The 26,390-nt window shown below is 42.2% G+C and overlaps 2 protein-coding genes across 3 annotated transcripts; both read right to left on the bottom strand.

The window, feature by feature from the left end:
* Window positions 1-3,922: 3,922 nt before the first annotated feature.
* LOC311585627 (uncharacterized protein) lies at window positions 3,923-7,862 on the bottom strand. The gene is made up of 3 exons (XM_084761060.1): window positions 7,773-7,862; window positions 7,338-7,398; window positions 3,923-5,956 (listed from the first exon to the last, which is right to left on the bottom strand). The coding sequence occupies exons 1-3, from the start codon at window positions 7,804-7,806 to the stop codon at window positions 4,927-4,929; spliced, it is 1,125 nt and encodes a 374-aa protein (XP_084617186.1). The 5' UTR covers window positions 7,807-7,862; the 3' UTR covers window positions 3,923-4,926.
* Window positions 7,863-15,348: 7,486 nt separating this feature from the next.
* LOC311585608 (uncharacterized protein) lies at window positions 15,349-26,059 on the bottom strand. Of its 2 annotated transcripts, none has more exons than XM_084761009.1 (4): window positions 25,658-26,059; window positions 19,157-19,283; window positions 18,899-18,964; window positions 15,349-17,741 (listed from the first exon to the last, which is right to left on the bottom strand). In XM_084761009.1, exons 1-4 carry the CDS (start codon window positions 25,727-25,729, stop codon window positions 15,688-15,690), a joined length of 2,319 nt encoding a protein of 772 aa, XP_084617135.1. In that variant the 5' UTR covers window positions 25,730-26,059; the 3' UTR covers window positions 15,349-15,687. The 2 variants fall into 2 exon arrangements, with proteins under 2 accessions (XP_084617135.1, XP_084617136.1); XM_084761010.1 differs by having other exon boundaries at window positions 25,727-26,058.
* Window positions 26,060-26,390: the final 331 nt, after the last annotated feature.

Here is a 26,390-nt window from a genome sequence, read left to right as displayed (position 1 = left end):
AGGGCTTCTCAGCCCATCGCTGATGTCTCAGACACAGAGATAAGGCAGTAAGAGAAGAGCAGGTGAGCATGGTGTGTGGTATTGGTTCTCAGGTGACTAACATAGTGGGGAAGTTCTGGAGGCGTCCTACCTAGTCCCATCCCCAATGTCTTAATACTGCAGCAGCAGATTCCCAGGGGTCATTAGTTACTTCTGTACTTACTTAGGTTTATGTTGTTGTTACTCTGTAAAAGAAGTTTGGTTATTGGATTTAAAAAATACTATGAGAGGGGGGCTGGAGAGATGGCTCAAAAGTTAAGAACACTGGCTACTCTTTCCAGAGGACCTGAGTTCAATTCCCAGCAACCACATGGTGGCTCCCAACCATCTATAAAGAGATCTGGTGCCTTCTGACATGCAGGCACATATGCAGGTAGAACACTGTGTACATAATAAATAAATAAATCTTTAAAAAAAATACTATGAGAGCTGGGCAGGTAATTCAGCAGATACCCTCTTGGGGTTGACATGGGTTCAGATACCAACACCCAACCCAGGCTGGGAAATTCATAACCACCTTCTACTCTAGGTCCAAGAGATCTGACACGCTCTTGTCTGGTGTGTCACCTGAGCCCACAAGAAAGACACACTCTCTCTCTCATACACACAGACACATGTACAAAAATCAAGATAGGCTTGTTTTCAAGAGTGCTTATCACTTATAAAGCAGTTACTGTAAAACAAGCTGTTTAGGTGTATAATACAAATAGAGTGTTTCTTTAAAAAAAATCTGCTTTGTTGTATTTGGTTTTTTAAAAGTTTACATTTCCTCACACTGGTGCAGACTTATATCCACTTACCAATCCCAGGGGGAAAAGTGGTTTCTGAGTGACCCTAACATACATTCTTTTCTTTTTATCATAAGACAATGAGAAGCTCCACCCAGCAGGGGATTGAAACAGACGCTGAGACTAAATACTAAATACTGAGCTAAATACTGGGCAATGCAATAGAAAGGCTGGTGGGAAGGGGGGGGGGTGAGGGGGTGAGGACGGAAGGACCTGGCGGTGACAGGAGCCCCACAAGAACAACAGAGCCAACTCACCAGGACCCAGAGGTGTCCCCAGAAGCACCCCACCAAGCCTCTACTTCCTTATCACTCCCCACTGCCTGGCCAGGCCACAGAGGAAGAGGACATTTTCTGTCCTTGATGAGCTTGGTGGGTTGGTGGCGGGGGAAGGGGGGGCGGGGCTTCCCTTTTCAGAGGAATAGGGGAGGGAGGATAGGGGAGAAGGACAGAGGGGCGGGACTTGGGGGAAAGGAGGAAGCGAGTTATGAATGGGATGTGAAGTGAATAAATAAATTAAAATATTTTTAAAGACAATAAGATACTTTAAGTAGTCAAAATTATTTTCTCGAATACTAAAATACTTGTATGCTTAAAGTGGCTCTCTCATCTTGGAATAGCACCCCCACCCCCAAGTCCATATTGTATTATTATTGGCAAAGGAGAGAAAAGCAGAGTGCACAGTGCTGGCCACTGATTCCTTAGATTTTGATTTTGGCCTTGGCTGTCCTGGACTCACTTTACAGACCAGGCTGGCCTTGAACTCACAGCGATCCACCTGCCTCTGTCTCCGGAGTGCTGAGATTAAAGGCGTGCCCCACCACGCCCAGCCTTCACAAGTATTAAATGAAGTATTTGCCATCCCATGTTTTCTATTATCGATACTGTGTAAGGTCAAAGGCAGCCTAGGTCATTGTGGGGTCAGATTCCTGTTGGTCTTTAAAGACAAGAAATTTCCTGAAAGTGGAAGAAGAATTAGCCTCAGGCAGGGATGAGCTCCTTAATTGATTATCTAGTGCAAAGTGTCCCTCCCCCCCCAACCATATCCACTCAACCAACAGCAATGGCCTCAGCGGGTGTCAGTCATGGCTCTGCACTTACTTACTTACACATACTTAAAAGGAGAAAATTATAAAGGAAGAATGTGGGAAAGGATGGAGAAATGACAAGGAAGGCGGAAAATGATATAATGTATTTTAATTCAAATGTATAATTTTTAAATGCAAAAGCATCTAGAGAGATAGCATAGCAGTTGAAAGCACTTAACCATAACACAAAGGGATTGTGATGCTCCTTCTGCCTTCTGCAGGCACTGCACACAGAGGTATGCAGGGAAAATAAAGTAAACATGGAGGCCGGGCATGGTGGCGCACGCCTTTAATCCCAGCACTTGGAAGGTAGAGGCAGGTGCATTGCTGTGAGTTCGAGGCCAGCCTGGTCTACAAAGTGAGTCCAGGACAGTCAAGGATATACAGAGAGACCCTATCTCGGAAAAAGAAAAAAAAGTAAACATGGAGCTTAAATGGTTTCTCTACAATGGGTTTCTCATAGCCCTGAGATAGACAGCTGTCAGTGCTAGCTAAAATGAACCGGGCATGGTGGCGCCCACCTTTAATCCTAGCACTCAGGAGGCAGAGGCAGACGCATCACTGTGAGTTCGAGGCCAGCCTGGTCTACAAAGCGAGTCTAGGACAGCCAAGGCTACACAGAGAGACCCTGTCTTGAAAACCCAAACCCCAAAGCAAAACAAAAGAACTCTTCCTCGTCCTATATGGAAGCAGTTGCGACTGCTCAGAGGAGGCAAAGCAACCTTTCTCTGAGGTTAGACTAGCGTACTATAGCTGTTCATCTGAGAACTGTAACCACAGTGCTGTGTTATAGGACTTCTACTTGATGCTTTCTGTATTTGTGTCCTCTGTCCTTTGTATGTGTGTGAATTGTGGCTCTTAAGCATCTTTTAAAAATTGTTCTTGCTCATTTTTAAAAAAACTTCTTCCATAGAGATTATCACTGCTTAGTTCCTCATCCTATCTTGGGTCTCTTTTCCACAAGTACCTTTTTGTCTTTTGTAAGTCAAAACAAACAAAAGAGAAAGTGCCATGTAAAGTTCTAGTCCTCATGAAAGCTGCTACCACAGGCTATTTGGGATGAGAGCTAGAGATATGCAGGGAAGCAGTCTGTCAATCAAAGTCATATCCAGCATCGACAGGCTCAGGGGAGAAAGTAGACAAGTTGGACCGTGGCTTTGAACCCCAGACTTCCAGACTTAAAACCTGCTTTACCTCCTGAGCCATCTGAGGTCACTAACTTTCTTCCAGCCAAAGCTCCTCTCTCACTAAAGTCTTTGATTGCTTAACAGCAGGCAGTCTTAATTAGACTGACAAGGGACCCTGGCTTGTTTACTCAGAGGATTCCAACTGGCTTGGGGCTGAGTAGAGAACCTTTCAGGTGCCTTACCAGAACTTCCCACTCTAGCTGAGAGAGAAGGCCTTGTAAAGAGGAATCTCAGCCCCTTTCTTTCTTTGGCACAACTTGCTGGAAGCCAGGAACTTGATTCCCAGAGCCGAAAAGAGATTCCAGGCAGTTTATCCTTACATGTCAGGTCCGGCAGAGCATGTCCATTCTTTCCAGCAGGCTCAGTGCAGCAACCCCTGTACAGGAGTCCTCTCTCTAATCGCTTGACCTACAGAAATGTTTGCCCTAGGTCATACATCTGTGTCAGGCCCAATTTAACGCAGTCTACATGCCTGATCCTTAGAGGCATACAAAGTTCCTGGGAGTTCTTCTGCTAATTAGCAGGAAGACTCAAAGTTACCTGAATCGACACAGGAATTATTATCAGGAGTGGTAAAATCATCTTCCTAAGATTCTGCAGGAAATTGGCCCAAATGGAGCATAGCACCTGTGGAGCAATAGGCAGTGAGTGATTCTTTATTCCAAGTCTGCAATAATATAGATTCCCTTTTGCATGTGTTCTTTAAGATCCTCAGAGACTACTGTGAAATGCAAAGGTTTTCGCAAAATGATTATACACCAAAGGGTTTTTTTTCCATTCTTTTTTTTTTATTGAAAAATAAAATCATTCATATTACATCTCAATTGCTATCCCATCCTATGCATCCTCCCATTCCTCCCTCCCTCCTGCTTTCACCCCATTCCCCTTCCCTATGACTGTGACTGATGGGGACCTCCTCCCCCTGAATATGATGCTGTACACCAAAGGTTTTACTCTTGTATAAAGATAGAATGAAGTATCTTTTCCCAACTGACTAAATTTATGGATTTCTGTGCAGGATGATTTTTTTTTCATGATTTCTAAGGCTACTGCTCCATGAAAAGGCTTTAACGCATTGCTTATTCATAGGGTTTCTTTACAGGATCTGTTCTTTTATGCATTTGACTGTGACAGGCAAATGTTGGTGACATGCAAAAGAAACATGTCCTCTTTGTTATCTGCTTCCATTTAGTCATAGAATGAAACTGAGTTCAAGTTCCCAGGCCCTAGTCATGCTGGAGACTTTATAACAGCTGACTGGCTTCTGTCTATCATCTTTTGTTCCCCAAAACATAATGACTGTTCCTACCCACAAAAGAACAAATGGGTATGATTGGCAAAATTGTACAACCTACATTCTGTATCAGTTGACATCAATCAACCACGTAAGGAAAGCCCCGAACCTTAAATCCTGATTGGTGAGAAAGTGTAGCTGTACCTTGGCACAGATATTTGTGGTTTTCGACCTTAAAAGCTCTGTAATATTCTGGCTCAGGGGTAGTGGCATGAAAGTGGGGAAGGGGGATGGGCAGTGGGATTGAGGTGTCACAGTTCAGCTTCCAAGTATTTTCTGTGGTCCTAAACGAGCAGTAGAAACTTGATTACAATAAATTCTGGTCATGTGCATTTATCTGGAGTTTGCATTGTGTTGGATCGCAACAAACCCACTACACAAAGGCTTTACCACATTGCTTACACTCCCAGAATTTCTCTCCACTATATTTTCAGGATGATGAGAACTACATTCGTAAGGTTTCTCTCCAGTAGTAATTCTTTCATGATGATGAAGACTTTAGAAATGTGAAAAAGATTCAACACATTAAATTTATGTACAGGGTTTCTCTCCGGGATGATTTCTTTCATGCCTTTGAAGATAACTGTGACATGCAAAGCCTTTACCACATTGGCTACATTCGAATGGTTTCTCTCCAGTGTGTGTTCTTTTATGTATTCGGAGATGACTGTTTCGTGCAAAGGCTTTACCACATTGGTTACATTCATAGGGCTTCTCTCCAGTATGAGTTCTTTTATGTATTTGAAGATGATTGTGATGTGCAAAGGCTTTACCACATTGATTACATTCATAGGGTTTCTCTCCAGTATGTGTCCTTTTATGATATAGGAGACTACCATGACTTGCAAAGGCTTTACCACATTGGTTGCATTCATAGGGTTTCTCTCCAGTATGCTTTCTTTTATGTATTTGGAGATTACTCGGTTGGGAAAAGGCTTTACCACATTGATTACATTCGTAAGGTTTCTCTCCAGTATGTGTTCGTTCATGGATTTGAAGAGTATTGTGAACTGCGAAGGCTTTACCACAGTGCTTACATTCATAAGGTTTCTCTCCAGTGTGTGTTCTTTTATGTCTTTGAAGATGACCATGGTGTGCAAAGGCCTTACCACATTGATTACATTCATACGGTTTCTCTCCTGTATGAATTCGCTCATGCTGTTGAAGAGCACTGTGACATGCAAAGGTTTTACCACACTGACTACATTCATTAGGTTTTTCTCCAGCAGTTGTTTTTTTATGTTTTCTATGACGACTGTGTTGTGAAAAGGCCTTATCACTTTGGTTGTTACATTTATAGGGATTCTCTGCAGTCTGTGTCCTTTTTTGAACTTGGAGACTACAGTGACATGGAAAGTCTTTACCACACTGGTCACATACATAGGGTTTTTCTTTAGTGTGTCTTCCTTTATGTCTTTGGAGCCTACGGAGACGTGCAAAGGCTTCACCATATTGAATACCCTCATAGGGTTTTTCTCCAGGAGGATGACTCTGACACAGAACGGATTTATCACATTGAGTATGTTCAGGTGATTTCTCTCCACTATGACGTCTTTCATGCCTGAAAAAATAATTGGCACTTGTGAGAGCTTTACAACATTGATTGCATTGATGAATGCTTTTATCTGTGTAATTAATTTTATAATTTGGCCTAATAGTAAAGAGGACTCAGATCTTAAAGTTTTATTGCGATATTAACATTCCTGGTTCCCCTTCATTATGGGTTCTTTTGTCTTTGAAGATACCTCTGATGGTAAGAGCATTCTTTACATGGCGCACATTTATAGGATCCTGTTTTTATATTAAATTTTTACATATTGTAAGAAAACTGAAAGAAACCAGATCTTTTCACCCTGATTGCATTTGTAAATTTGCCTATTGTATGAGTCATACTACATTTGGAAAGAAAACCAGGACAACCAGAAGAATATCCATATTTCTATTACTCATAGAGAATTTTTGGTTTTTTTTGTTTTTGTTTTTTTTGGTTTTGGTTTTCCTGAGACAGGGTTTCTCTGTGTAGCCTTGGCTGTCCTGGACTTGCTTTGTAGACCAGGCTGGCCTTGAACTCACAGCGATCCGCCTGCCTCTGCCTACCGAGTGCTGGGATTAAAGGGGTGCGCCACCACCGCCCGGCCTCATAAAGATCTTTTTGTAGTGTAAGTTTGTGGATGTTCCAAATAAAGTTGGAAAGCCAGTCAACTGTAAGATCGTATCACATTCAGAAAGTCTACTCACAGTGGGGAATACTACATATTTTCTAATTGTTCTGGAAGAAAGAAGGGTATGTGGCTTCTTTCACTCTCCCTACGCTCACATGGCTTGCATCCACTGTGACATATGCTACACCTATTAAAAGAATAATGAAAAATGAAAGGGTTCCACATTGCATTCATACTGTTTCAATTTTTGTTCCTCACACACACACACACACGTGGTTTAGAGATTAAGGTTAACAACAATTAACCTTAACAACAACATTCTTGACTCTCATAAATTAGCCATCTCAATAAGCTTGCTTAGCAATGGTTTTATAAGTATATGTCCTGGACTCATTTTGTAGATCAGGCTGGCCTTGAACTCACAGTGATCCGCTTGCCTCTGCCTTTCTAGTGCTGGGATTAAAGGTGTGCACCACCACACCTCACTCTACTTTCTTATTTGAAGGATTTAGACATATATTTATCTATTCTGTTGTAACGGGGCTATGATTCGAATGGTGATATCCATTCAGGCATTGTTTCCTTGTCTTCTTTCTTAGAGAAATGCTTGGCAAAAACAAAGCCGATACCTGACACTGAGGTACATGGTTTTGTGAGAATTTAATAATCACTAATGCACTTAAAGCAGTGTTTTATTTACACTGTTGATTTTCTTTAAAACCTCCAGGACACATTAAAATTTCTTAGGCATATTTATATTAGCTTGCACATGAAAATTACCTTTCACGTCTTCTAGAACTTTGACAATGATCTTCAATATGTTGGTTCTCCCAATTATAGCCTAAAATATAGTACCAGAAAATATGTCATGTTATTAAAAATTATGCAAAATTCATGTTAGTATCTTCAGTGAACCTTACAATCATACCTGAATTATTCACATCAGTCCTCCTCATTCTCAATAAAAATTACAGAAAAGCATCAATAACAAAGAAACAGTTGTCCCATTTTTGTTTGTTTTTTTTTTTTTGGTTTTTCGAGACAGGGTTTCTCTGTATAGCCTTGGCTGTCCTGGACTCACTTTGTAGACCAGGCTGGCCTCAAACTCACAGTGATCCGCCTGCCTCTGCCTCCCGAGTGCTGGGATTAACGGTGTGCGCCACCACGCCCGGCTGTCCCATTTTTTTTTAAGTAAAAGAAAATTCGCTTTCTTACCTATAGCATAGAGGTTCCTGTAGGTCTCCAGCATCACATCTTTGTAGAGACTCTTCTGGGAGGGACCCAACAAAGCCCACTCTTCCCGAGTGAAGTCATACTGAAGAAAAAACCCTCTAAATTTACTCAGCATGGTAAATTGTTTGCACATCACAGTCATCCTCAGAGGCATAAAAGTACTGATACTGGAGAGAAAGCAAAGGAAGACATTCAATATGGTGAAGCCATTGCAGATCACAGTAGTCTCCAAATACATAAAAGAACACACACTGAACAAATAACCCATGAGGATAACCAATGTGGTAGAACTGGTTCATGTCCAGATCATCTTCAGAGGGATGAAAGAAATCATATTGGAAAGAAACCATATGAATGTGATCAGTGTGTTAAAGCCATTGCATGTCAGAGTCACCTTCAAAGACATGAAAGAAATTTTACAAGAGAGAAATCTTATGAATGTAGGCAATATGGTAAAGACTTTGCAGGTCACAGTCCTCTTCAAAGGCATAAAAGAATTCATACAAGAGGGAAACCTTATGAATGTAATCAATGTGGTAAAGCCTTTGCATGGCCCTGTCATCTTCAAAGGCATGAAAGAATTCATACCGGAGAGAAACCTTATGAATGTAGTCAATGTGGTAAAGACTTTGCATGGCCCTGTCGTCTTCAAATGCATGAAAGAATTCATACTGGAGAGAAACCTTATGAATGTAATCAATGTGGTAAAGCCTTTGCACAGCACAGTCATCTTCAAAGGCATGAGAAAATTCATACAGGAAAGAAACCTTATGAATGTAGTCAATGTGGTAAAGCCTTTGCATGGCACTGTTCTCTTCAAATGCATAGAAGAATCCATACAGGAGAGAAACCTTATGAATGTAATCAATGTGGTAAAGCCTTTGCACGGCACAGTCTTCTTCAAGTGCATGAAAGGGTTCATACAGGAGAGAAACCTTATGAATGTAATCAATGTGGTAAAGCCTTTGCATGTCACAGGAACCTTAAAATGCATAAAAGAATCCATACTGGAGAGAAACCTTATGAATGTAATCAATGTGGTAAAACCTTTGCATGGCGCTGTTCTCTTCAAATGCATGAAAGATTTCATACTGGAGAGAAACTTTATGAATGTAATCAATGTGGTAAAGCCTTTGCACGGCACAGTAATCTTCAAAGGCATGAAAGAATTCACACAGGAGAGAAACCTTATGAATGTAATCAATGTGGTAAAGCCTTCTCACGGCACTGTAATCTTCAAAGGCATGAAAGACTTCATACAGGAAAGAAACCTTATTAATGTAATCAATGTGGTAAAGTGTTTGCATGTCACAGGAACCTTAAAATGCATAAAAGAATTCATACAGGAGAGAAACCTTATGAATGTAGTCAATGTGGTAAAGCCTTTGCACAGCACAGTTTTCTTCAAAGGTATGAAAGAATTTATACTTTCATTCATACCTTATAAATATTACTAATGTCATAATGCTTTTGCATGTAACAGTCTGTCTCCTAAAACATAAAAGCAGACATGCTGGAGAGATACCCTATGAATGGAACCAATGTGGAAAGACCTTTGTCCATCATGGTCCTACTGTAATTCATAAAAGAACACATACTGCAGAGAAACCCTATGAATGTAAGCAATGTGGTAAAACTTTTGAATGACAGTTATATTAAGAGATGTGAAAATATATTGGAAATAAACAATGTAAGAAGTGCACTTAATATGTTGAATCTTCAGGCTTGGATCACTCTCTGCCCACTCCTCTCCTATAGTTAACCAGCAGAGATGAGGTGGGCATGGGCTGCACCCCACATTACCCACCACTCTGAGGAGGCCTGAGGGAGACGCAAGCAGCTCTAGGCTTGAACCTCTCTTCACTTACTCTTCTCTGAACTGGCCCATCCAGGACACACAGAAAATAAGCAAATGAAGCCCGTGGAGTATCTGAGTAGCTTTGAGTGTGGCTCTCTTTCCACTGGCTTCTCACCATCCTGGCCCATTTTGGACCCAGACAGCAAATCAGTAAAAATGAGTCATGCTTAGACCAAAAGCCACATTGTCCACTGTACCAAGGAGGCCTGTTGGGCACCTGAGAAGCTTTCAGATTGGAGATCTCTCAAATTTCTTTTCACTTACCAGGACCAACTCAGACACAGAGAACCCAGTGTATCTAAGCTGGTTTTATGCTCTAACAAGAATCATCTGCCAAACTAGGGGGGCCTCTGGGGGTTCTTAAAAAGCAGCCTTTGGCTTGGAGCTCTTTGCCTGCCTCTGACCTGGAACATATTGACTTTTTTTTTTTTAAGATTTATTTATTTATTTATTATGTATACAGTGTTCTGCCTGCATGTACACCTTCAGGCCAGAAGAGGGCATCACATCACAGTACGTTATAGATGGCTGTGAGCCACCATGTGGTTGCTGGGGATTGAACTCGGGACCTTTGGAAGAGCAGGCGGCACTATTACCCACTGAGCCATCTCTCTAGCCCTCTGTATTTCTTTTTAACTTTTTTTAAAAATTTATTTTTATGTATATGAGTGCTCTATCTACATGTATACCTGCAGGTCAGAAGAGGGGGATCAGAGGGTATAGATGGTTGTGAGCCACCATGTGGTTGCTGGGACTTGAACTCAGAACCTCTGGAAAGAGCAGACAGTGCTCTTAACCGCTGAGCCATCTCTCCAACCCCGTCTCTCTGTATTTCAAAGCTACCAAATAACCCTCCCCTACTTTTCCTCAAAGAATGTAAAACAAGAATGAAGGGTGGATTCACCCCAGACTCTGTGCTGAGGCATAGATGTCAAGAGGGGCAGCACACAGAACAGACATGAGTTTCTCCTTCCATATATCTACATGTCCTTTCCTTCTGGAAGATGGTGGCCTCCCTAATGACCTTGTCTAGCTGCAGTGTTCAGCTACATTCCTCAAACACAAACACATTGGACATTAAAATTGAGTCTGAACAGAGCTGAGAAGCAGAATTCTGAGCGACACTCTTGTTACTCTCCTTTAACCTGAAAGCGTTAATTAAAGAACATCGATGCTTCTCCTTGGAGTAATAACTAGTATCTTTGGGGTAGTGTCAGATGGAAGTGGGTCTCAAAGTGGCTGAAACATCAAGAAAAGTCCATGGGTCACGAGTATCTCCGGTGGGCTATTCACTTTGGCTCTCGTGGCTCATTTTAAAATACTGTCATTCTCTAGGCTTGAAGTCAAACTCATGAATAGGTTTCTTCCCACGAATTTTCTTTTCGTAGACATTTGCTTCTCCTGGGTGCGCTGACAAAGGTTCTAATACAATATATATCAGAGTAAGAGATTTCACCACCTGTCTTATAGATTTGATTGTTGGTGAAGACAGCCCAAGTTCATGCTCTCACATCCTTGTGCTTGTTGGAAATTTACATATATGAAAGATGGCCCAATCCCCTTAAATTTAATTCTGCTTTGCAAAACAACACATTGTTCCTCTAATTGTTCAAAGTATGCACCTCACAATCCCAACACGTAATATTGCACTCAGCTGCCAATTTCAAACATTTATTTGTCTTCATTTACTACAGGGATTGCTCGTTCTTCAGACTTCCCTTCGATGTTCAGAAGCTAACCATGGTTTCTATTTTCTTGTCTTTCTCTCAAACCAAGGTAGTGCTTTTACAGGAGAAGGGCTGTGTGTCATGTATATTCATGTGTAGACATTCACAGTACAGAAATAGTCATTTTCAAACTAGTGCAAGTTGTGCACATACATTGTGTAGGCTTTGATGTGAATTCACAGATTTGTATATGTGATGCGTATAACAATCTAATAAGAGTTACTAGGACGAGGCCGGGCATGGTGGCGCATGCCTTTAATCCCAGCTCTTGGGAGGCAGAGACAGGCGGATCGAAGTGAGTTCGAGGCCAGCCTGGTCTACAAAGCGAGTCCAGGGCAGCCAAGGCTACACAGACCCTGTCTAAATTAAAAAAAAAACAAAAAAAAAAACCAGTTACTAGGACATCCAGCACTTGAACCTTTCATGCCTGGTTTATGTCGAGTACCTACAAAGACAGTTTATCACCATTTTAATGCATAAAGATTCTTCTGTATTTGGAATCGTATACTGCCGCGCCACAGAAAACACTAGAGTCTGGATACCCCTATCTCCTGTGATCTAGGATTATGCCACATATGCCAACTTCACTCATGACAGAGATTATGAACTGCTTGTCTTACAAAGTATGTTAAATATTCATAACCACTAAGAGCATGTGCTGCTTTGCGCTTCCTTAATGTCACTAACAAAATGTCCATTTTGCCCTCCCAGTTTCGTAGCGATGTGCTGCCCTGCTTTTCCACCTCTATAGCTCAAAGGAAGCTGAAGACTTTAATACATAAGTCAGATTACATGGTTTTTCTTCCTGCACTGTCACCAAGTTTGTTTTGGTAACTCCTGAAAATGTTTATCACTATCATTAAAGTTACACCTGATGGACAGAAGTCTGTCGTGGTACAAAATTTCGCTGTGTCTTTGTTCTTTGATGTTTCAACCTATTACGCAGTTTAAAAGGATTCTCCCATGATGTTTCTTAGCACAGATGAAACAAACATAGGTTCTTCTCTCATATACTTGGAATACAGGTTCCCCTTCCTTTACCGCTCCCAGTTTCTCCCCACCTCCTGTCCGGTCAAATCCACCCCACGTCTGTCTGTCTCCTATTGAAAGAAAACAGCCTTCTGAGAGAAAATATCAAACTATGAAAAAAATGAAAGAAGGTAAATCAACTATCATATTGGAGTTGGACAAGACAATTAAAAGTAAGGAGGTGGGGTTAGCCGGGCGTGGTAGCGCACGCCTTTGATCTCAGCACTCAGGAGGCAGAGGCAGGCAGATCGCTGTGAGTTCGAAGTCAGCCTGGTCTACAAAGTGAGTCCAGGACAGCCAAGGCTACACAGAGAAACCCTGTCTCGAAAAACAAACAAACAAACAAACAAACAACAACAACAACAAAAAAGTAAGGGGGTGGGCAAGGCAAGACAGGAGAATTAGCGATACACTTGTTCACACATTCCGGAGTCCCGCCAAAGTGCTACATGAACGCTGTGCTGTCTATGCAGATGACCCGGTGCAGACTCCTGTTGTCCTGTGATGACTCCTTCAGTTTTGTGAGTTCATAGGAACATTGTTCATTTGTTTAATTGGCCAATGCTCTCCTGGTACCCTCAATAGTATCTGTATCCCTCACTTTTTCTGCCTCCTCTTCAGTCTGGTTTTAGTGGAGACAATTATTTTTTTTTTTAATTTATTTATTCTTGTTACATCTCAATGGTTATCCCATCCCTTGTATCCTCCCATTCTTCCCTCCCTCCCATTTTCCCCTTATTCCCCTCCCCTGTGACTGTTCCTGAGGGGGATTACCTCCCCCTGTATATGCTCATAGGGCATCAAGTCTCTTCTTGGTAACCTGCTGTCCTTCCTCTGAGTGCCACCAGGTCTCCCCCTCCAGGGGACATGGTCAAATGTGAGGCACCAGAGTACGTGAGAAAGTCATATCCCACTCTCCACTCTACTGTGGAGAATGTTCTGTCCATTGGCTAGATCTGGGTAGGGGTTTAAGGTTTACCGCCTGCATTGTCCTTGGCTGGTGCCATAGTTTGAGCAGGACCCCTGGGCCCAAATCTGCCTATCATAATGTTCTACTTGTAGGTTTCTAGGACCCTCTGGATCCTTCTACTTTGCTATTTTCCCATGCTTCTCTCATCTAGAGTCCTAATAGGATGTCCTCCCCTCTGTCCCAGTTTCCTGGTAAGTGAAGGCTTTCATGGGACATGCCCCTTGGGCTAGTATGCAGATATAAGTGAGTATATACCATTTGAGTCTTTCTGCTTCTGGGTTAACTCACCCATTATGATCATTTCTAGCTCAATCTATTTGTCCACAAATTTCGGGAATTCCTTGTTTTTAATAGCTGAGTAGTATTCCATAGTGTATATGTACCACAGTTTCTTTATCCATTCTTCTACTGAGGTACACTTAGGCTGTTTCCATGTTCTGGCTATTATGAATAAGGCTGCTATGAATATGGTTGAGCAAATTTTCTTGTTGTGTGCTGGAGCATCTTCTGGGTATATTCCAAGGAGTGGAAGAGCTGGGTCTTGAGGAAGCCCTATTCCCAGTTTTTTGAGATAGCACCAGATAGATTTCCAAAGTGGCTGTAATAGTTTGCATCCCCACCAGCAATGAAGGAGTGTTCCTCTCTCTCCACAGCCTCGCCAGCATGTGGTGTCGCTTGAATTTTTGATATTAGCCATTCTGATGGGTGTAAGATGGAATCTCAGAGTTGTTTTGATTTGCATTTCCCTGATGACTAAGGAGGCTGAGCATTTCTTTAAGTGTTTCTCAGCCACTTGATATTCCTCTGTAGAGAATTCTCTGTTTAGTTCTGAGCCCCATTTCTTAATTGGGTTATTTGGTTTGGTGGTGTTTAATTTCTTGAGCTCTTTATATGTTTTGGATATTAGACATTTGTCAGATGTAGGGTTGGTGAAGATCTTTTCTCAGTCTGTAGGCTGTCGCTTTGTTCTCTTGACAGTGTCTCCTGCCTTAGAGAAGCTTCTCAGCCTCATGAGGTCCCATTTATTAATTGTTGACATTAAGGCCTGGCCTATTGGTGTTCTGTTCAGGAAGTTGTTTCCTGTGCCAAGTGAAAAACCAATGCATGGCTGTGTTAGTCAAGGTTCCCCAGGTGAATACAGCTGATAGAATTAGCCGCTCTGTGTATGTGGAAAGGGGGTTTCTGTCTCACTGGCTGTGGTCCACTAGTCCAACAGTGGCTGACTAACAATGGAAAGTTGAGGAATCCAGTAGACGTTCAGTCCGTGTGTCTGGATGTGTCCGTTGGTCTTCAGTATATAGCTGAATCCCAAAGAAGAAGCTGCTAATGTCGTCAGAGAAGAACTTACTAGCCAGAGCTAGGGCAAGCAGACAAAGTGAAAGAACTGTCGTTTGCAATGTCCTTCATGTATGTAGGATGCCACCAGAAGCTACGGCCTAGATTAAAGGTGAATCTTATCACCTCAAGAGATCCAGATTAAACAAGAGTTTTCCTACTCCAAATGCTGAGATTAAGGAAAATTCCCCACAATATCCAACTCTTTGGGTTTAGTTAATTCCAGATAGAGTCCAACCCAGAATAGGCATCACAACAGCCGAGATAGAAGAACTGAGAGAGAGTTTTCCCTGTGACAGGCAAGGAGAGCATGAGAGTTGTTTCCATGACAATGGTTTTCTTCAACACAAGACAGCTCAAGGTCCAGAGGTTCTGACACTGTCTGTCAGATTTTCCACCGGCTTTGTCTGCTTTTCTTCTGTGTGTCCTGGATGGGCCAGTTCAGAGAAGAGTAAGTGAAGAGAGGATCAAGCCTAGAGCTGCTTGTGTGTCCCTCAGGCCTCCTCAGGGTGGTGGTTAAGGTGGGGTGCAGCCCATGCCCACCTCATCTCTGCTGGCCAACTGTCTGTGTTCTAGATAGACCATGCAGGAGAGGAGTGGGAAGAGAGTGATCCAAGCCTGAAGATTCAACACATTAAGTGCACTTCTTACATTGTTTATTTCCAATATATTTTTACATCTCTTAATATAACTGTCATTCAAAAGTTTTACCACAGTGCTTACATTCATAGGGTTTCTCTGCAGTATGTGTTCTTTTATGAATTACAGTAGGACCATGATGTACAAAGGTCTTTCCACATTGATTACATTCATAGGGTATCTCTCCAGCATGTATGCTTTTATGTCTTAGGAGACAGACTGTTACATGCAAAAGCATTATGACATTAGTAATATTTATAAGGTATGAATGAAAGTATAAATTCTTTCATGCCTTTGAAGAAAACTGTGCTCTGCAAAGGCTTTACCACATTGATTACATTAATAAGGTTTCTTTCCTGTATGAAGTCTTTCATGCCTTTGAAGATTACTGTGCCGTGCAAAGGCTTTACCACATTGATTACATTCATAAGGTTTCTCTCCTGTGTGAATTCTTTCATGCCTTTGAAGATTACTGTGCCGTGCAAAGGCTTTACCACATTGATTACATTCATAAAGTTTCTCTCCAGTATGAAATCTTTCATGCCTTTGAAGAGAACAGTACCATGCAAAGGTTTTACCACATTGGTTACATTCATAAGGTTTCTCTCCTGTATGAATTCTTTTATGCATTTTAAGGTTCCTGTGACATGCAAAGGCTTTACCACATTGATTACATTTATAAGGTTTCTCTCTTGTATGAACTCTTTCATGCACTTGAAGAAGACTGTGCCGTGCAAAGGCTTTACCACACTGATTACATTCATAAGGTTTCTCTCCTGTATGGATTCTTCTATGCATTTGAAGAGAACAGTGCCATGCAAAGGCTTTACCACATTGATTACATTCATAAGGTTTCTTTCCTGCATGAATTTTCTCATGCCTTTGAAGATTACTGTGCCGTGCAAAGGCTTTACCACATTGATTACATTCATAAGGTTTCTCTCCTGTGTGAATTCTTTCATGCCTTTGAAGATTACTGTGCCGTGCAAAGGCTTTACCACATTGATTACATTCATAAAGTTTCTCTCCAGTATGAAATCTTTCATGCCTTTGAAGAGAACAGTACCATGCAAAGGTTTTACCACATTGGTTACATTCATAAGGTTTCTCTCCTGTATGAATTCTTTTATGCATTTTAAGGTTCCTGTGACATGCAAAGGCTTTACCACATTGATTACATTTATAAGGTTTCTCTCTTGTATGAACTCTTTCATGCACTTGAAGAAGACTGTGCCATGCAAAGGCTTTACCACACTGATTACATTCATAAGGTTTCTCTCCTGTGTGAATTCTTTCATGCCTTTGAAGATTACTGTGCCGTGCAAAGGCTTTACCACATTGATTACATTCATAAAGTTTCTCTCCAGTATGAAATCTTTCATGCCTTTGAAGAGAACAGTACCATGCAAAGGTTTTACCACATTGGTTACATTCATAAGGTTTCTCTCCTGTATGAATTCTTTTATGCATTTTAAGGTTCCTGTGACATGCAAAGGCTTTACCACATTGATTACATTTATAAGGTTTCTCTCTTGTATGAACTCTTTCATGCACTTGAAGAAGACTGTGCCATGCAAAGGCTTTACCACACTGATTACATTCATAAAGTTTCTCTCCAGTATGAAATCTTTCATGCATTTGAAGAGAACAGTGCCATGCAAAGGCTTTACCACATTGGTTACATTCATAAGATTTCTTTCCTGTATGAGTTCTTTCATGCCTTTGAAGGTTACTGTGCTGTGCAAAGGCTTTACCACATTGATTACATTTATAAGGTTTCTCTCCAGTATGAATTCTTTCATGCCTTTGAAGATTACTGTGCAGTGCAAAGCCTTTACCACATTGATTACATTCATAAAGTTTCTCTCCAGTATGAATTCTTTCATGCATTTTAAGGGTCCTGTGACATGCAAAGTCTTTACCACATTGATTACATTCATAAGGTTTCTCTCCTGTATGAATTCTTTTATGCCTTTGAAGAGAACTGTGATCTTCAAAGTCTTTACCATATTGCCTACATTCATAAGATTTCTCTCTTGTAAAATTTCTTTCATGTCTTTGAAGGTGACTCTGACATGCAATGGCATTAACACCCTGATTACATTCATATGGTTTCTTTCCAATATGATTTCTTTCATCCCTCTGAAGATGACCTTGACATGCACCACTTCTACAACACTGGTTATCTTCATGGGTTATTTGTTCAGTGTGTGTTCTTTTATGTATTTGGAGACTACTCTGATGTGCAATGGCTTCACCATATTGAATGTCTTCCTTTGCTTTTTCTCCAGTATGAGTTCTTTTATGCCTCTGAGAATGACTGTGATGTGCAAACAATTTACCATGCTGAGTAAATTCAGAGGGTTTTTGCTCCACTATGAGTTCTTCCATTCCTGCAAAGATAATTGGCACAAATGAAAGCTTTACCACAGTCATTACACTGATGAATATTTTTATCTGTGTGATTTAATTTTACATTTTGGTCCAATTGTAAAGAAGAATTAGATATTATGGAATGTTCACTTTGTTTACTTTCATGGTGTTCCCATTCATTATGGGTTGTTTTCCATCTTTGAAGATAACTGTGATGGTAAAAGCATTGATTACACGAACTACATTTACAACATCCTTTTAAAATATAAGAAGATTTTCATATATTTGAAGAAAAATGGTAGAACTCAGAGCTCTACCACAATGATTGCATTCATAAATTTTCCTATAGTGTGACTCATATTATATTTGCAAAGTGAACTGAGAGAAACAGAAGAATTTCTTATTCCTATTACTAAAGAGGATTTTCTATAGTATAAGTTTGTGGATTTATTTTCAATGATGTTGGAAAACCAATTAATTGTAAACTTGTAGTATATTCAGAAAGTGTAGGCACAATGGTGACTACTACATATCTCCTAATTCTTCTAGGTTAGAGAGGAGAGCATTGCTTGTTTCATTACCTCTAAGCTCACATGGGTGGCATCCATTGTGACATATGACAGACTTATGAAAAGAATAACAAATGAAAGGGTCCCCACTGCAGTCACACAGTTTGACTTTTGTTTTCCTTATAGACATACGGCATAAGGATTAAAGTTTCTCCACAATAACATTCTTGCCTCTCATAAACTGCCACTCACTAAACTTTACAACATTCCTGCAAATAATATGAGGAAAACTAGCTTTATTATGGAGCATTTGTTTATTAGATGTTTTGAACATAGACTTATTGCCTATGCCTTGGGCATAGCTTTTATAATATCTAAGTCATATGAGACTAAACACATTAGGGGTTGTGTAGTCTAGCTCTCATGGGGCTGCCATTCAAATGGTGACATCTGTTAATGCATGGTTTTCTTGTCTTCTGTCTTCGAGAAATGCTTTGCAATCATAAACCAGATACCTGCCATTGATGTACATGGTTTTGTGAGAATTTAATAATCATCAATATACTTAAGGAAGTGCATTTTTACACTGTTGATTTTCCTGAAAACTTGCAGGACACATTATAATTTCTTCAGAGGCATATTTGTATCAACTTGTGTAATGTAATTACCTTTCTTGTCTTCTAGACCATTGAAAATGTTCTCAAGAATTGTATTGTGGTCTTCCCAATTGTAGCCTAAAATATAATAGCAGAAATTGATTAATTTTTTTTTTTTGGAAATTAGGCAAAATTTAAGTAACCACCTTCAGTAAACATTAGAAACATCACTAATTTATTTACCTCATTCTTAATTGAAATAACAAATAACTGTATCAAAGAAACACTTGTCCTTACATTGTAAAAAGAAAGAAGAAATCACTGTCTTACCTATATCAGTGAGGTTCCTGTAGGTCTCCAGCATCACATCTTTGTAGAGACTCTTCTGGGAAGGATCCAGCAAAGCCCACTGTTCCAGAGTGAAGTTCACATGCACATCATCATAGGTCACTGCATCCTATACACCACAGACATGTGATAAGACAAAGTGACATAAGACATAGTGACAACACTGCAAACGTATACGCTGTTGACAACAGACTCATGTAATTCTGATGCTTCTTCCACTTATTTCCTGACACAGATGTTCTAATGTAATCACCAAGGCATTTCAGATAGAAGTTGAATAATGATGCTCACTTCCATCATTCCTGCACCCCTTGGACAGGATACAGCTTTGCAAGAGGAATGCCCATCAACAGACATAGAGAGAGAGAAACAGAGAGACAATCAAGCAGCCCAACACTACTGAACTCACATCACAGAAACTGTATGAGCAACTGCTAACTATAAATATGAAGGGAAGGCTGGGTGTATTTTTTCATGCCTGTAATCCCAGCACTCAGGAGACAGAGGCAGGTGTATCTCATTGAGGTGTGTGCTGGCCTACACTATGCAATCAGCTTCAGCACAGCATGAGGTTCATATGAAGACCCTGACATGTCTCAAAAAAAAAAAAAAAACAAACAAAAACAAAAACAGGTAATCAAACAAAAAAGACAGAAAGAACTCAGAGGTGTTTACTGAAGTTCCTACTAGGTCACACACATTCACCCCAGCTCTGTATTCATCTTCCGGAAACCTCAAATGCCCCAGTTTAAAATGTAACACCAATAACATCTCTCTAATAGAAAATGCATGTTCAAACAGTTACAAATTGATGGATGTATGAGCAATATAAGTTTTTATCATAAATAAACCACCTAGGGCAGGAGAGATTACAACAGAGCTCTTGTGGGTCCTGCAAATAATTGGAGTCCATTGCCACTATTTAGATTAGAGGCTCACAACTACCCATTATACTGTGGTCAGATTTCTGAGACCATCCTCAGACTACGGTGAGTATCAGACACACATCATGTACATATTCATGCATACAGGCAAAATACACATTTATTCAAAAAAATTCAAAACAACTGTAACAGGTAGAAAGAATTTCAGACACCTGAAACCCAATGACATAAAAGGCTCATTTAGTATTAGTGTAATAAACACAGGCCATCCTGAGAAATAACATATACTCTATGACACATTTCAAAATTCAAGACAAGGATGAAAAGAAATACAACAGCATATGCTTGCGTATACCTACACGCCAATCCAATCTCCTTAATAATATTAAAACAAAAAAAAGCCAGGAATTTTGGCTCAATCAAACCTCAGTAGTCTGTAGGGCCTTTTGCCATATCAAGTCTTTGTGTGTTCTGCGATTGTTCAAAAGATATTATTCCGGGTTCTGCCCTACATCAAAATAACTTATTGCATACTGCTTTTGGTAATAACTTGCTACTCAGGTAATGAACAGTTTTTGTGGGATCACAGGCCATGACTCTGGGAGCTTAGCACAGAGGCACAAGCTAGAAAATGAAGGCAAAGACCATGATAAACACTGTTCCATAGCTTGTTCTCTCCTCGGTCAGCGTCTCATGTTCACCTGGCCCTTTTATGCAGCCCACAGCCACTTGTTTTGGGATTTTGCAACGCTCAGTGGAAGAGTCTTCCCATGTCAATCAACCATCAACACAATTTTTCACAGATATAGCAAGCAACCAGTGTGATGGGGGCATGCCCTCAATTGAGGCACCCTCAGATAATAGTTTGCTTTGGATTGTAAAGAACTGTCAACACTTTGCCTTTTGTTTAACTTCACCTAACGTTCAGAGACCTTATTCAAGATACTAGTGAGAATCGTATCCCTGTAAGAGCGTAATATCCACAAACCTCTAACAAAGGGTAGAGAGATATATGGACCCATATGATTCTGGAAAAAGTTCAAATACACTCGTCATTTTACCTACGGTCTGCCACCAACAACTAGACCAGACGAACTTAGATAAAGACACATGAAGAGGATAGAAATAAACGTTAAGAGCTAGTTTACCAATAATGGAGGTAAAGATGTGCCTCCTGATGCATATTTTATATACAACCTGGTTAGACAGACACTGACAAATGACAAGAGAACTTCCTATATGCTCCAGAGTTCTCACTCCCTCCTTCCTTTGTTGCAGCCTCCAAGCAGTGTTTCCCCTGGTACAAAAGCCTAAGAAAGACAGCTCAGAAGAGGATAATAATGTCTGGGGGGAAAAGTTAACCTAGGAGGAGAAATCTAACTCGGAGAAGGAGGCAAAAAAGTACCATAAATCTAACTGGTCCCCCCCCCCCCACATGGCCCCACAACACTTACCTTCCAACCATGCCCACCTCTTAGCATCTCTAATCTTCTTCCTCAACCCAATGCTAACGACTTCCCATCACATTCTTTCATTGAAACCTTGAAGAAAGTTTTACCCCGCCCCTCCTCACATTTACAGGAGGCCACATTGCCCAGGCTTTCAATACGTGGTACACAATTGGTAGCTGCTTTGTATATGAAGGAGCCTGAAAATCTGGCTATACCATAATGGAGGATACTAAGGTTTTGAGGCACAGGTCCTCCCTGCAAATACCACTAATCAACAGGCCAAGCTAATAGACATTACCCCTGCCTTCCAGTTGGCACAGAGACAGTCCTGAAATATTCATACAGACCACAAATATGCCTTTCCTATCCTCCTATCCCATGCAGCCATGTGGAGAGAGGGCAGGTTACTAACAAGAGAGTGAGGACCTATAACTAACGGAGACCAGGTCACGGCCATGCTAAAAGCCTCTCACATTTCCACATCTATTGGAATTGTCCACCCTAGGTCACACCAGAGTGACAATTCCATAGTCTCTAAAGGAAATAACTAGACTGATGAGGCAGCTAGGGCTGTGGCCTTTGGAAGCCTAAACTTGTCTCAGCCATCACTAGAAATCCACACCCTACAACCCTCACACCCCACATCACCTCCTGATACTCGTCAAATTCTGTCCTGTTCACCCTAATATCCAAGTCTGATGTAACTTTGTTAAAACCCACTACATCCTACTGACATGAACTTAAACATCTTAAAGACTATTACTACCTCCTGTTACACCTGTCAGTTGTCAAATCCTAACTGCAGGTATCGTAGCCCCCCTTTCCCTTGTCTCCAAGTTAGGGGCTCCCTCCCTGGGACTGACTGGCAACATGAGTTCACCCACATGCACACAGTCATGCATGCCTAGTATCTACTGGTCCTGGTAGACACATTCTCAGGATGGGTGGAGGCCTTTCCCACTACCAACACCTCCTTCCAGAGAACACCCATCACTCTGGAGTCTCTGGCTTCATCCAACTGGACAATGATCCCGAGTTCACATCTCGCGTTTCCCAGACTTTACCTAAAGCCCTAAACATTCCTTGCTATTTTCATATCCCATACTACCCACAGTTCTCAGGAAAGGTAGAGCCAACTAACTGGTCTTTAAAAAAATATTCTCATTAAACTGTCACCGAAATTTCACCTTGACTGGGTGACATTCCTGCCACTAGCTCTATTCAGGCTGAGGCCTAAGAAAACTGCTTCTATTTTACCCTTTGAGCTCCTTTCAGGACAACCAGTCCTAACACCCATTTTTTTTTCACTTAAATCAGCACCCCTCCCTGACCATGTACCCACGAGTTACTCTGTCATCTCTGCTCCCTACTATGAGACTTCACTGACCACCATCTAGTCCACCCCTGTCCCCCTCCTGTAAACACTGAAGATCATCGGGTCCTTTGTCTCCTCCAGACCAATGTCCCTCAGCTCTTTCCATCAAATAGCAGAGCCCTTCAAAGTAAGTCTTCTGACTCCCACAGCTGCAGACCTGGAAGGCTTCCCTCACCTCTGTAACCTCAGGCCTTTTAACTCACCTCTTCAAGATAATGCCCCTTCCTACCCACCAACTCCAACAGGGCCCTGCTCCCTTAAGCTCCAAGAGGAAGGCTGAGCCCAACCACCTTGCCTCCTACTCTGGAAAAGTGAGGCTTCACTCCAGCAGCCATGGTCAACTCTACTCTATTGGATACATAGTTTCCCTCCTCCCCCTCTGGTCTGTTCTTGGACAGGGTAACCCTTATATTTCAAGACTCAAGGTTCAAGAAGCCCTCATTTGTTCATAACAGTCTCTCTGAGTAGAGTAGGGAAATTGCTCTATGGCTGGGTGTCAGAAGCCAAGTGAATTCGCCATTACCCCCATATCCAGCCCTCTTCTCTTATTTGATAGAATTTTTTGTTAGCTTCCTCTTTTACCAAACAGAAAGTCTTTGCAGGGAAGGACTGGACACTACTGGGGGCTGCCCCTATTGGTCATGACAGATCCACACAGCTCAGAGGATCCTCCTTCGCCTCACAGCTACCCTGGAAGAAGTCCATAAAACCACGTGTGTACTTTTGGCCTATCATGATTTTTTTGTTGTTGCTGTGGGTGGTTGGTTTTTTTTTCGGGGTGGGGGGGGGTGGTTGGAGAGCCTTGGCTGTCCTAGACTCACTTTGTAGACCAGGCTGGCCTCGAACTCACAGGATTCCACCTGCCTCTGCCTCCTGAGTGCCGGGATTAAAGGCGTGCACCACCACGACCACCTTTTTTTTCACCTATCTTTGGGGTTATCTTATAAAGAGAATTCCTTCCATCTGCTGCCTCATGTGTCTCCAGAGACAGTCTCTGTATGCTCTTCCCCAATTAAACCAGTTACATGGATCTGCCATATGGCGTGACTGCTGAGTTCGCCGTTCAGCTCCGCTACACAAATACTGATACCTAGGAGTAAACCCAGGCTTTCTGCATATTAGGTAAGTGTTGTCCCACCAAGCTATATTCCCAGACCTTCCCAGAAATTTTACACACAATTTCAATTAAAATCAACCTTGACACCGGGTCTGGTGGTGCACGCCTTTCATTCCAGCACTGGGGAGGCAGAAATAGGCAGATCACTGTGAGTTGCAGGCTACCCTGGTCTACAAAGCGAGTCCAGGACAGTCAAGGATACACAGAGAGACCTGGTTTCGGAGTGTGTGTGGGGGGACCTACAGTTATGCCACATAACCTTTTTAAGAATAGCATCTTGTTAAAAAAAAAATAGAATAGTACCTTGTATACCTCTTAATGGGGGTAACTAGAAAGAAGGGGAGACATTTATGACATCAGGAGAAACTCTGCTACACTCAAGAGGAGTCCAGTGAAACAATCTGCAGAAGGGAACACAGGGCACCTCAGGGGCATCACTGGTCAAGCCCACAGGGCCCTTGGGACTGAGAACCAGAGTAGTGACAAGACTTGGGTCCTCAGGAGCTGAAGCAACACCTCCTCAAAGGTCCTGGCCCCAACTTTACCAGATCTCCCAAGCATTGGCCCTGGCTGTAGAGGAGTTCTACTTTATTCTGAATACTTGAGCAGCTAGTTAGAGGCGTGCTCTTTGCATGAAGATGGGCCTAGTGGCTGGTCATAGTAAGGGGTGACTCCTTTGCCATGGTTTAGAGCCAAATGTCTGGACAATCCTAGTGAGTAAGCATATACATCCCAGCATCCTAACCTCTAACAGGCTGGGTGAGCATACTACTTATCTGTGGGGTATTTTTAAGGCAGTCCTCCCTCACCTAAATCCTACTGGGTGTCTCTTACTGTTTTCTAAGCATGGGCAAATGCTTTCCATCATCACTTCTACTTTCTCCATCACAGCTTAACACTGCAGTGCTCCCCAACGCATGTGATGCCTTTTACAACCTCCACAAAATTAACTTCAAATGGAACTTACACCTCAATATTAACGTCTAGGGCAGAACTTGTAGAAGATCTTAGAGAAACAAAGGATCTTCGAGTTTGGCATCCTGCCTAGGATATTTCTACAAGTAGTCCTGACCCAAAACCTTTGCCCAAATGCAGCTCCCATAGTAAAGTTATTCAAAGGCCACAGCTGGGTCCAGGAAGTGACTAGGACTACAAGGGACCTCACAGGTGGCTCAATATGGCCTATGCTTACCACACAACCCCAGGGAGGAAGCACCACACCACACCAGCGGCTGCTTCCTACTCTTCCCCGTGGTGGGCAGCGACCCTGAGTTCGCCATGCCGCAACTTTGGAGCTTGCCTGAGCTTACTTCACAGCGCCCAGCAGCAGTGCTCAAAGCACAGCACACCGAACCATTCAAGACAGCTCAGCTTTCCAGCTGAACCAGCCAACTTAGCACCCGGCAGAACCCGCCTTCTCTGTGTGCTGGCAGGCCACCTGGAGGCCCGGATTGGCCGGTGAGTCTTGAGTGACACGAGCACCTCCCTTAGGCTGAGAGTGTGCCGCTAGAGGGACACCGCATTTTTTTTTTTTTTTTTTTTTAAAAACAGGCCCAGACTTCCAGCCCATTTCCAGATAGGAAGAGATTTGCGTTTCAGCAGCGCTAGTGTGTGTCCTCCAAAAGCGAAACTCTCTGTTTTCCTCGCGAGACTCACCTCACCTCTCCTGCAAGCTCTGCTCAGCAGCCTGCTGCTCCCTTCCGGGGACGGTGACCCTCCACTCACCATGTCGGGACGTTGGAACTTGCTCGAGCTTCCCTCACAACAGTCAGCAGCAGAGCTCAGAGCACAGCACAGCAAACTTCTCAAGCCGGCTCAGCTTCTGAGCTGAACCTGCAGCAGGGCTCCGAGAAGAACCCGCTTCCGCGTTTGACTGGCAGCTCTAACTGGAGGCCCTGATTGGCCAGTTCATCTTAAGTGACATAAATGCTTCCCTTCGGGTTAGAGTGCGCAGCAGGGACGCAGAATCGCGGTTCCTGGCCCCAGGCTTCCTATCCAGGGACAACCCTTTTCCAGAAGTGCAGAGGTTTGCGTTTCAGTAGCACTGCCCTCCAATAGCCTTAACGTCGTCTTTCGGACTAGCCTAGGGAGGACCCACCACTTGAGCTTCTTCCGCTCAGCCACAGGCTCCTCCCTCCTGTTTGGGCACAGAGACCCTGACTTCACTGTGTCAAAGCACCCAGAAGGCACCTCCCTTTCTTCCTCCTGTACCTAGGTGGGTAACTTGCAGAGCCCATTACTCAATTGGCAGTGAAATTATCAATCGGTCTCACAATTAAAGAGAGATTTTAGGAGACACGACTTCTGTTTTGTTTCTTCACGCTGGGTTCAGGTAAACTCCTGCAACGTGTTACCTGGTAGGAATCAGGCAACCCTGAGAGAAGAGGGA

The sequence above is a fragment of the Acomys minous genome (genome assembly GCF_964271855.1).
Source record: "Acomys minous genome assembly, chromosome: 16".
Lineage (NCBI taxonomy): Eukaryota > Metazoa > Chordata > Mammalia > Rodentia > Muridae > Acomys > Acomys minous.
This window is presented reverse-complemented; position numbering and strand designations above follow the sequence as displayed.

Coding starts and splice junctions, on each gene's coding strand:
- LOC311585627 (XM_084761060.1), bottom strand. CDS start 7,806: ATGCTGGAGACCTACAGGAACCTCTATGCTATAG. Junction 7,399..7,772: donor CAGGAACCTCTATGCTATAG/GTAAGAAAGCGA, acceptor ACTATATTTTAG/GCTATAATTGGGAGAACCAA. Junction 5,957..7,337: donor AGTTCTAGAAGACGTGAAAG/GTAATTTTCATG, acceptor TTATTTTTTCAG/GCATGAAAGACGTCATAGTG.
- LOC311585608 (XM_084761009.1), bottom strand. CDS start 25,729: ATGGTGAGTGGAGGGTCACCGTCCCCGGAAGGGAGCAGCAGGCTGCTG. Junction 19,284..25,657: donor GAGCTTGCAGGAGAGGTGAG/GTGAGTCTCGCG, acceptor TGTGGTGTATAG/GATGCAGTGACCTATGATGA. Junction 18,965..19,156: donor CAGGAACCTCACTGATATAG/GTAAGACAGTGA, acceptor ATTATATTTTAG/GCTACAATTGGGAAGACCAC.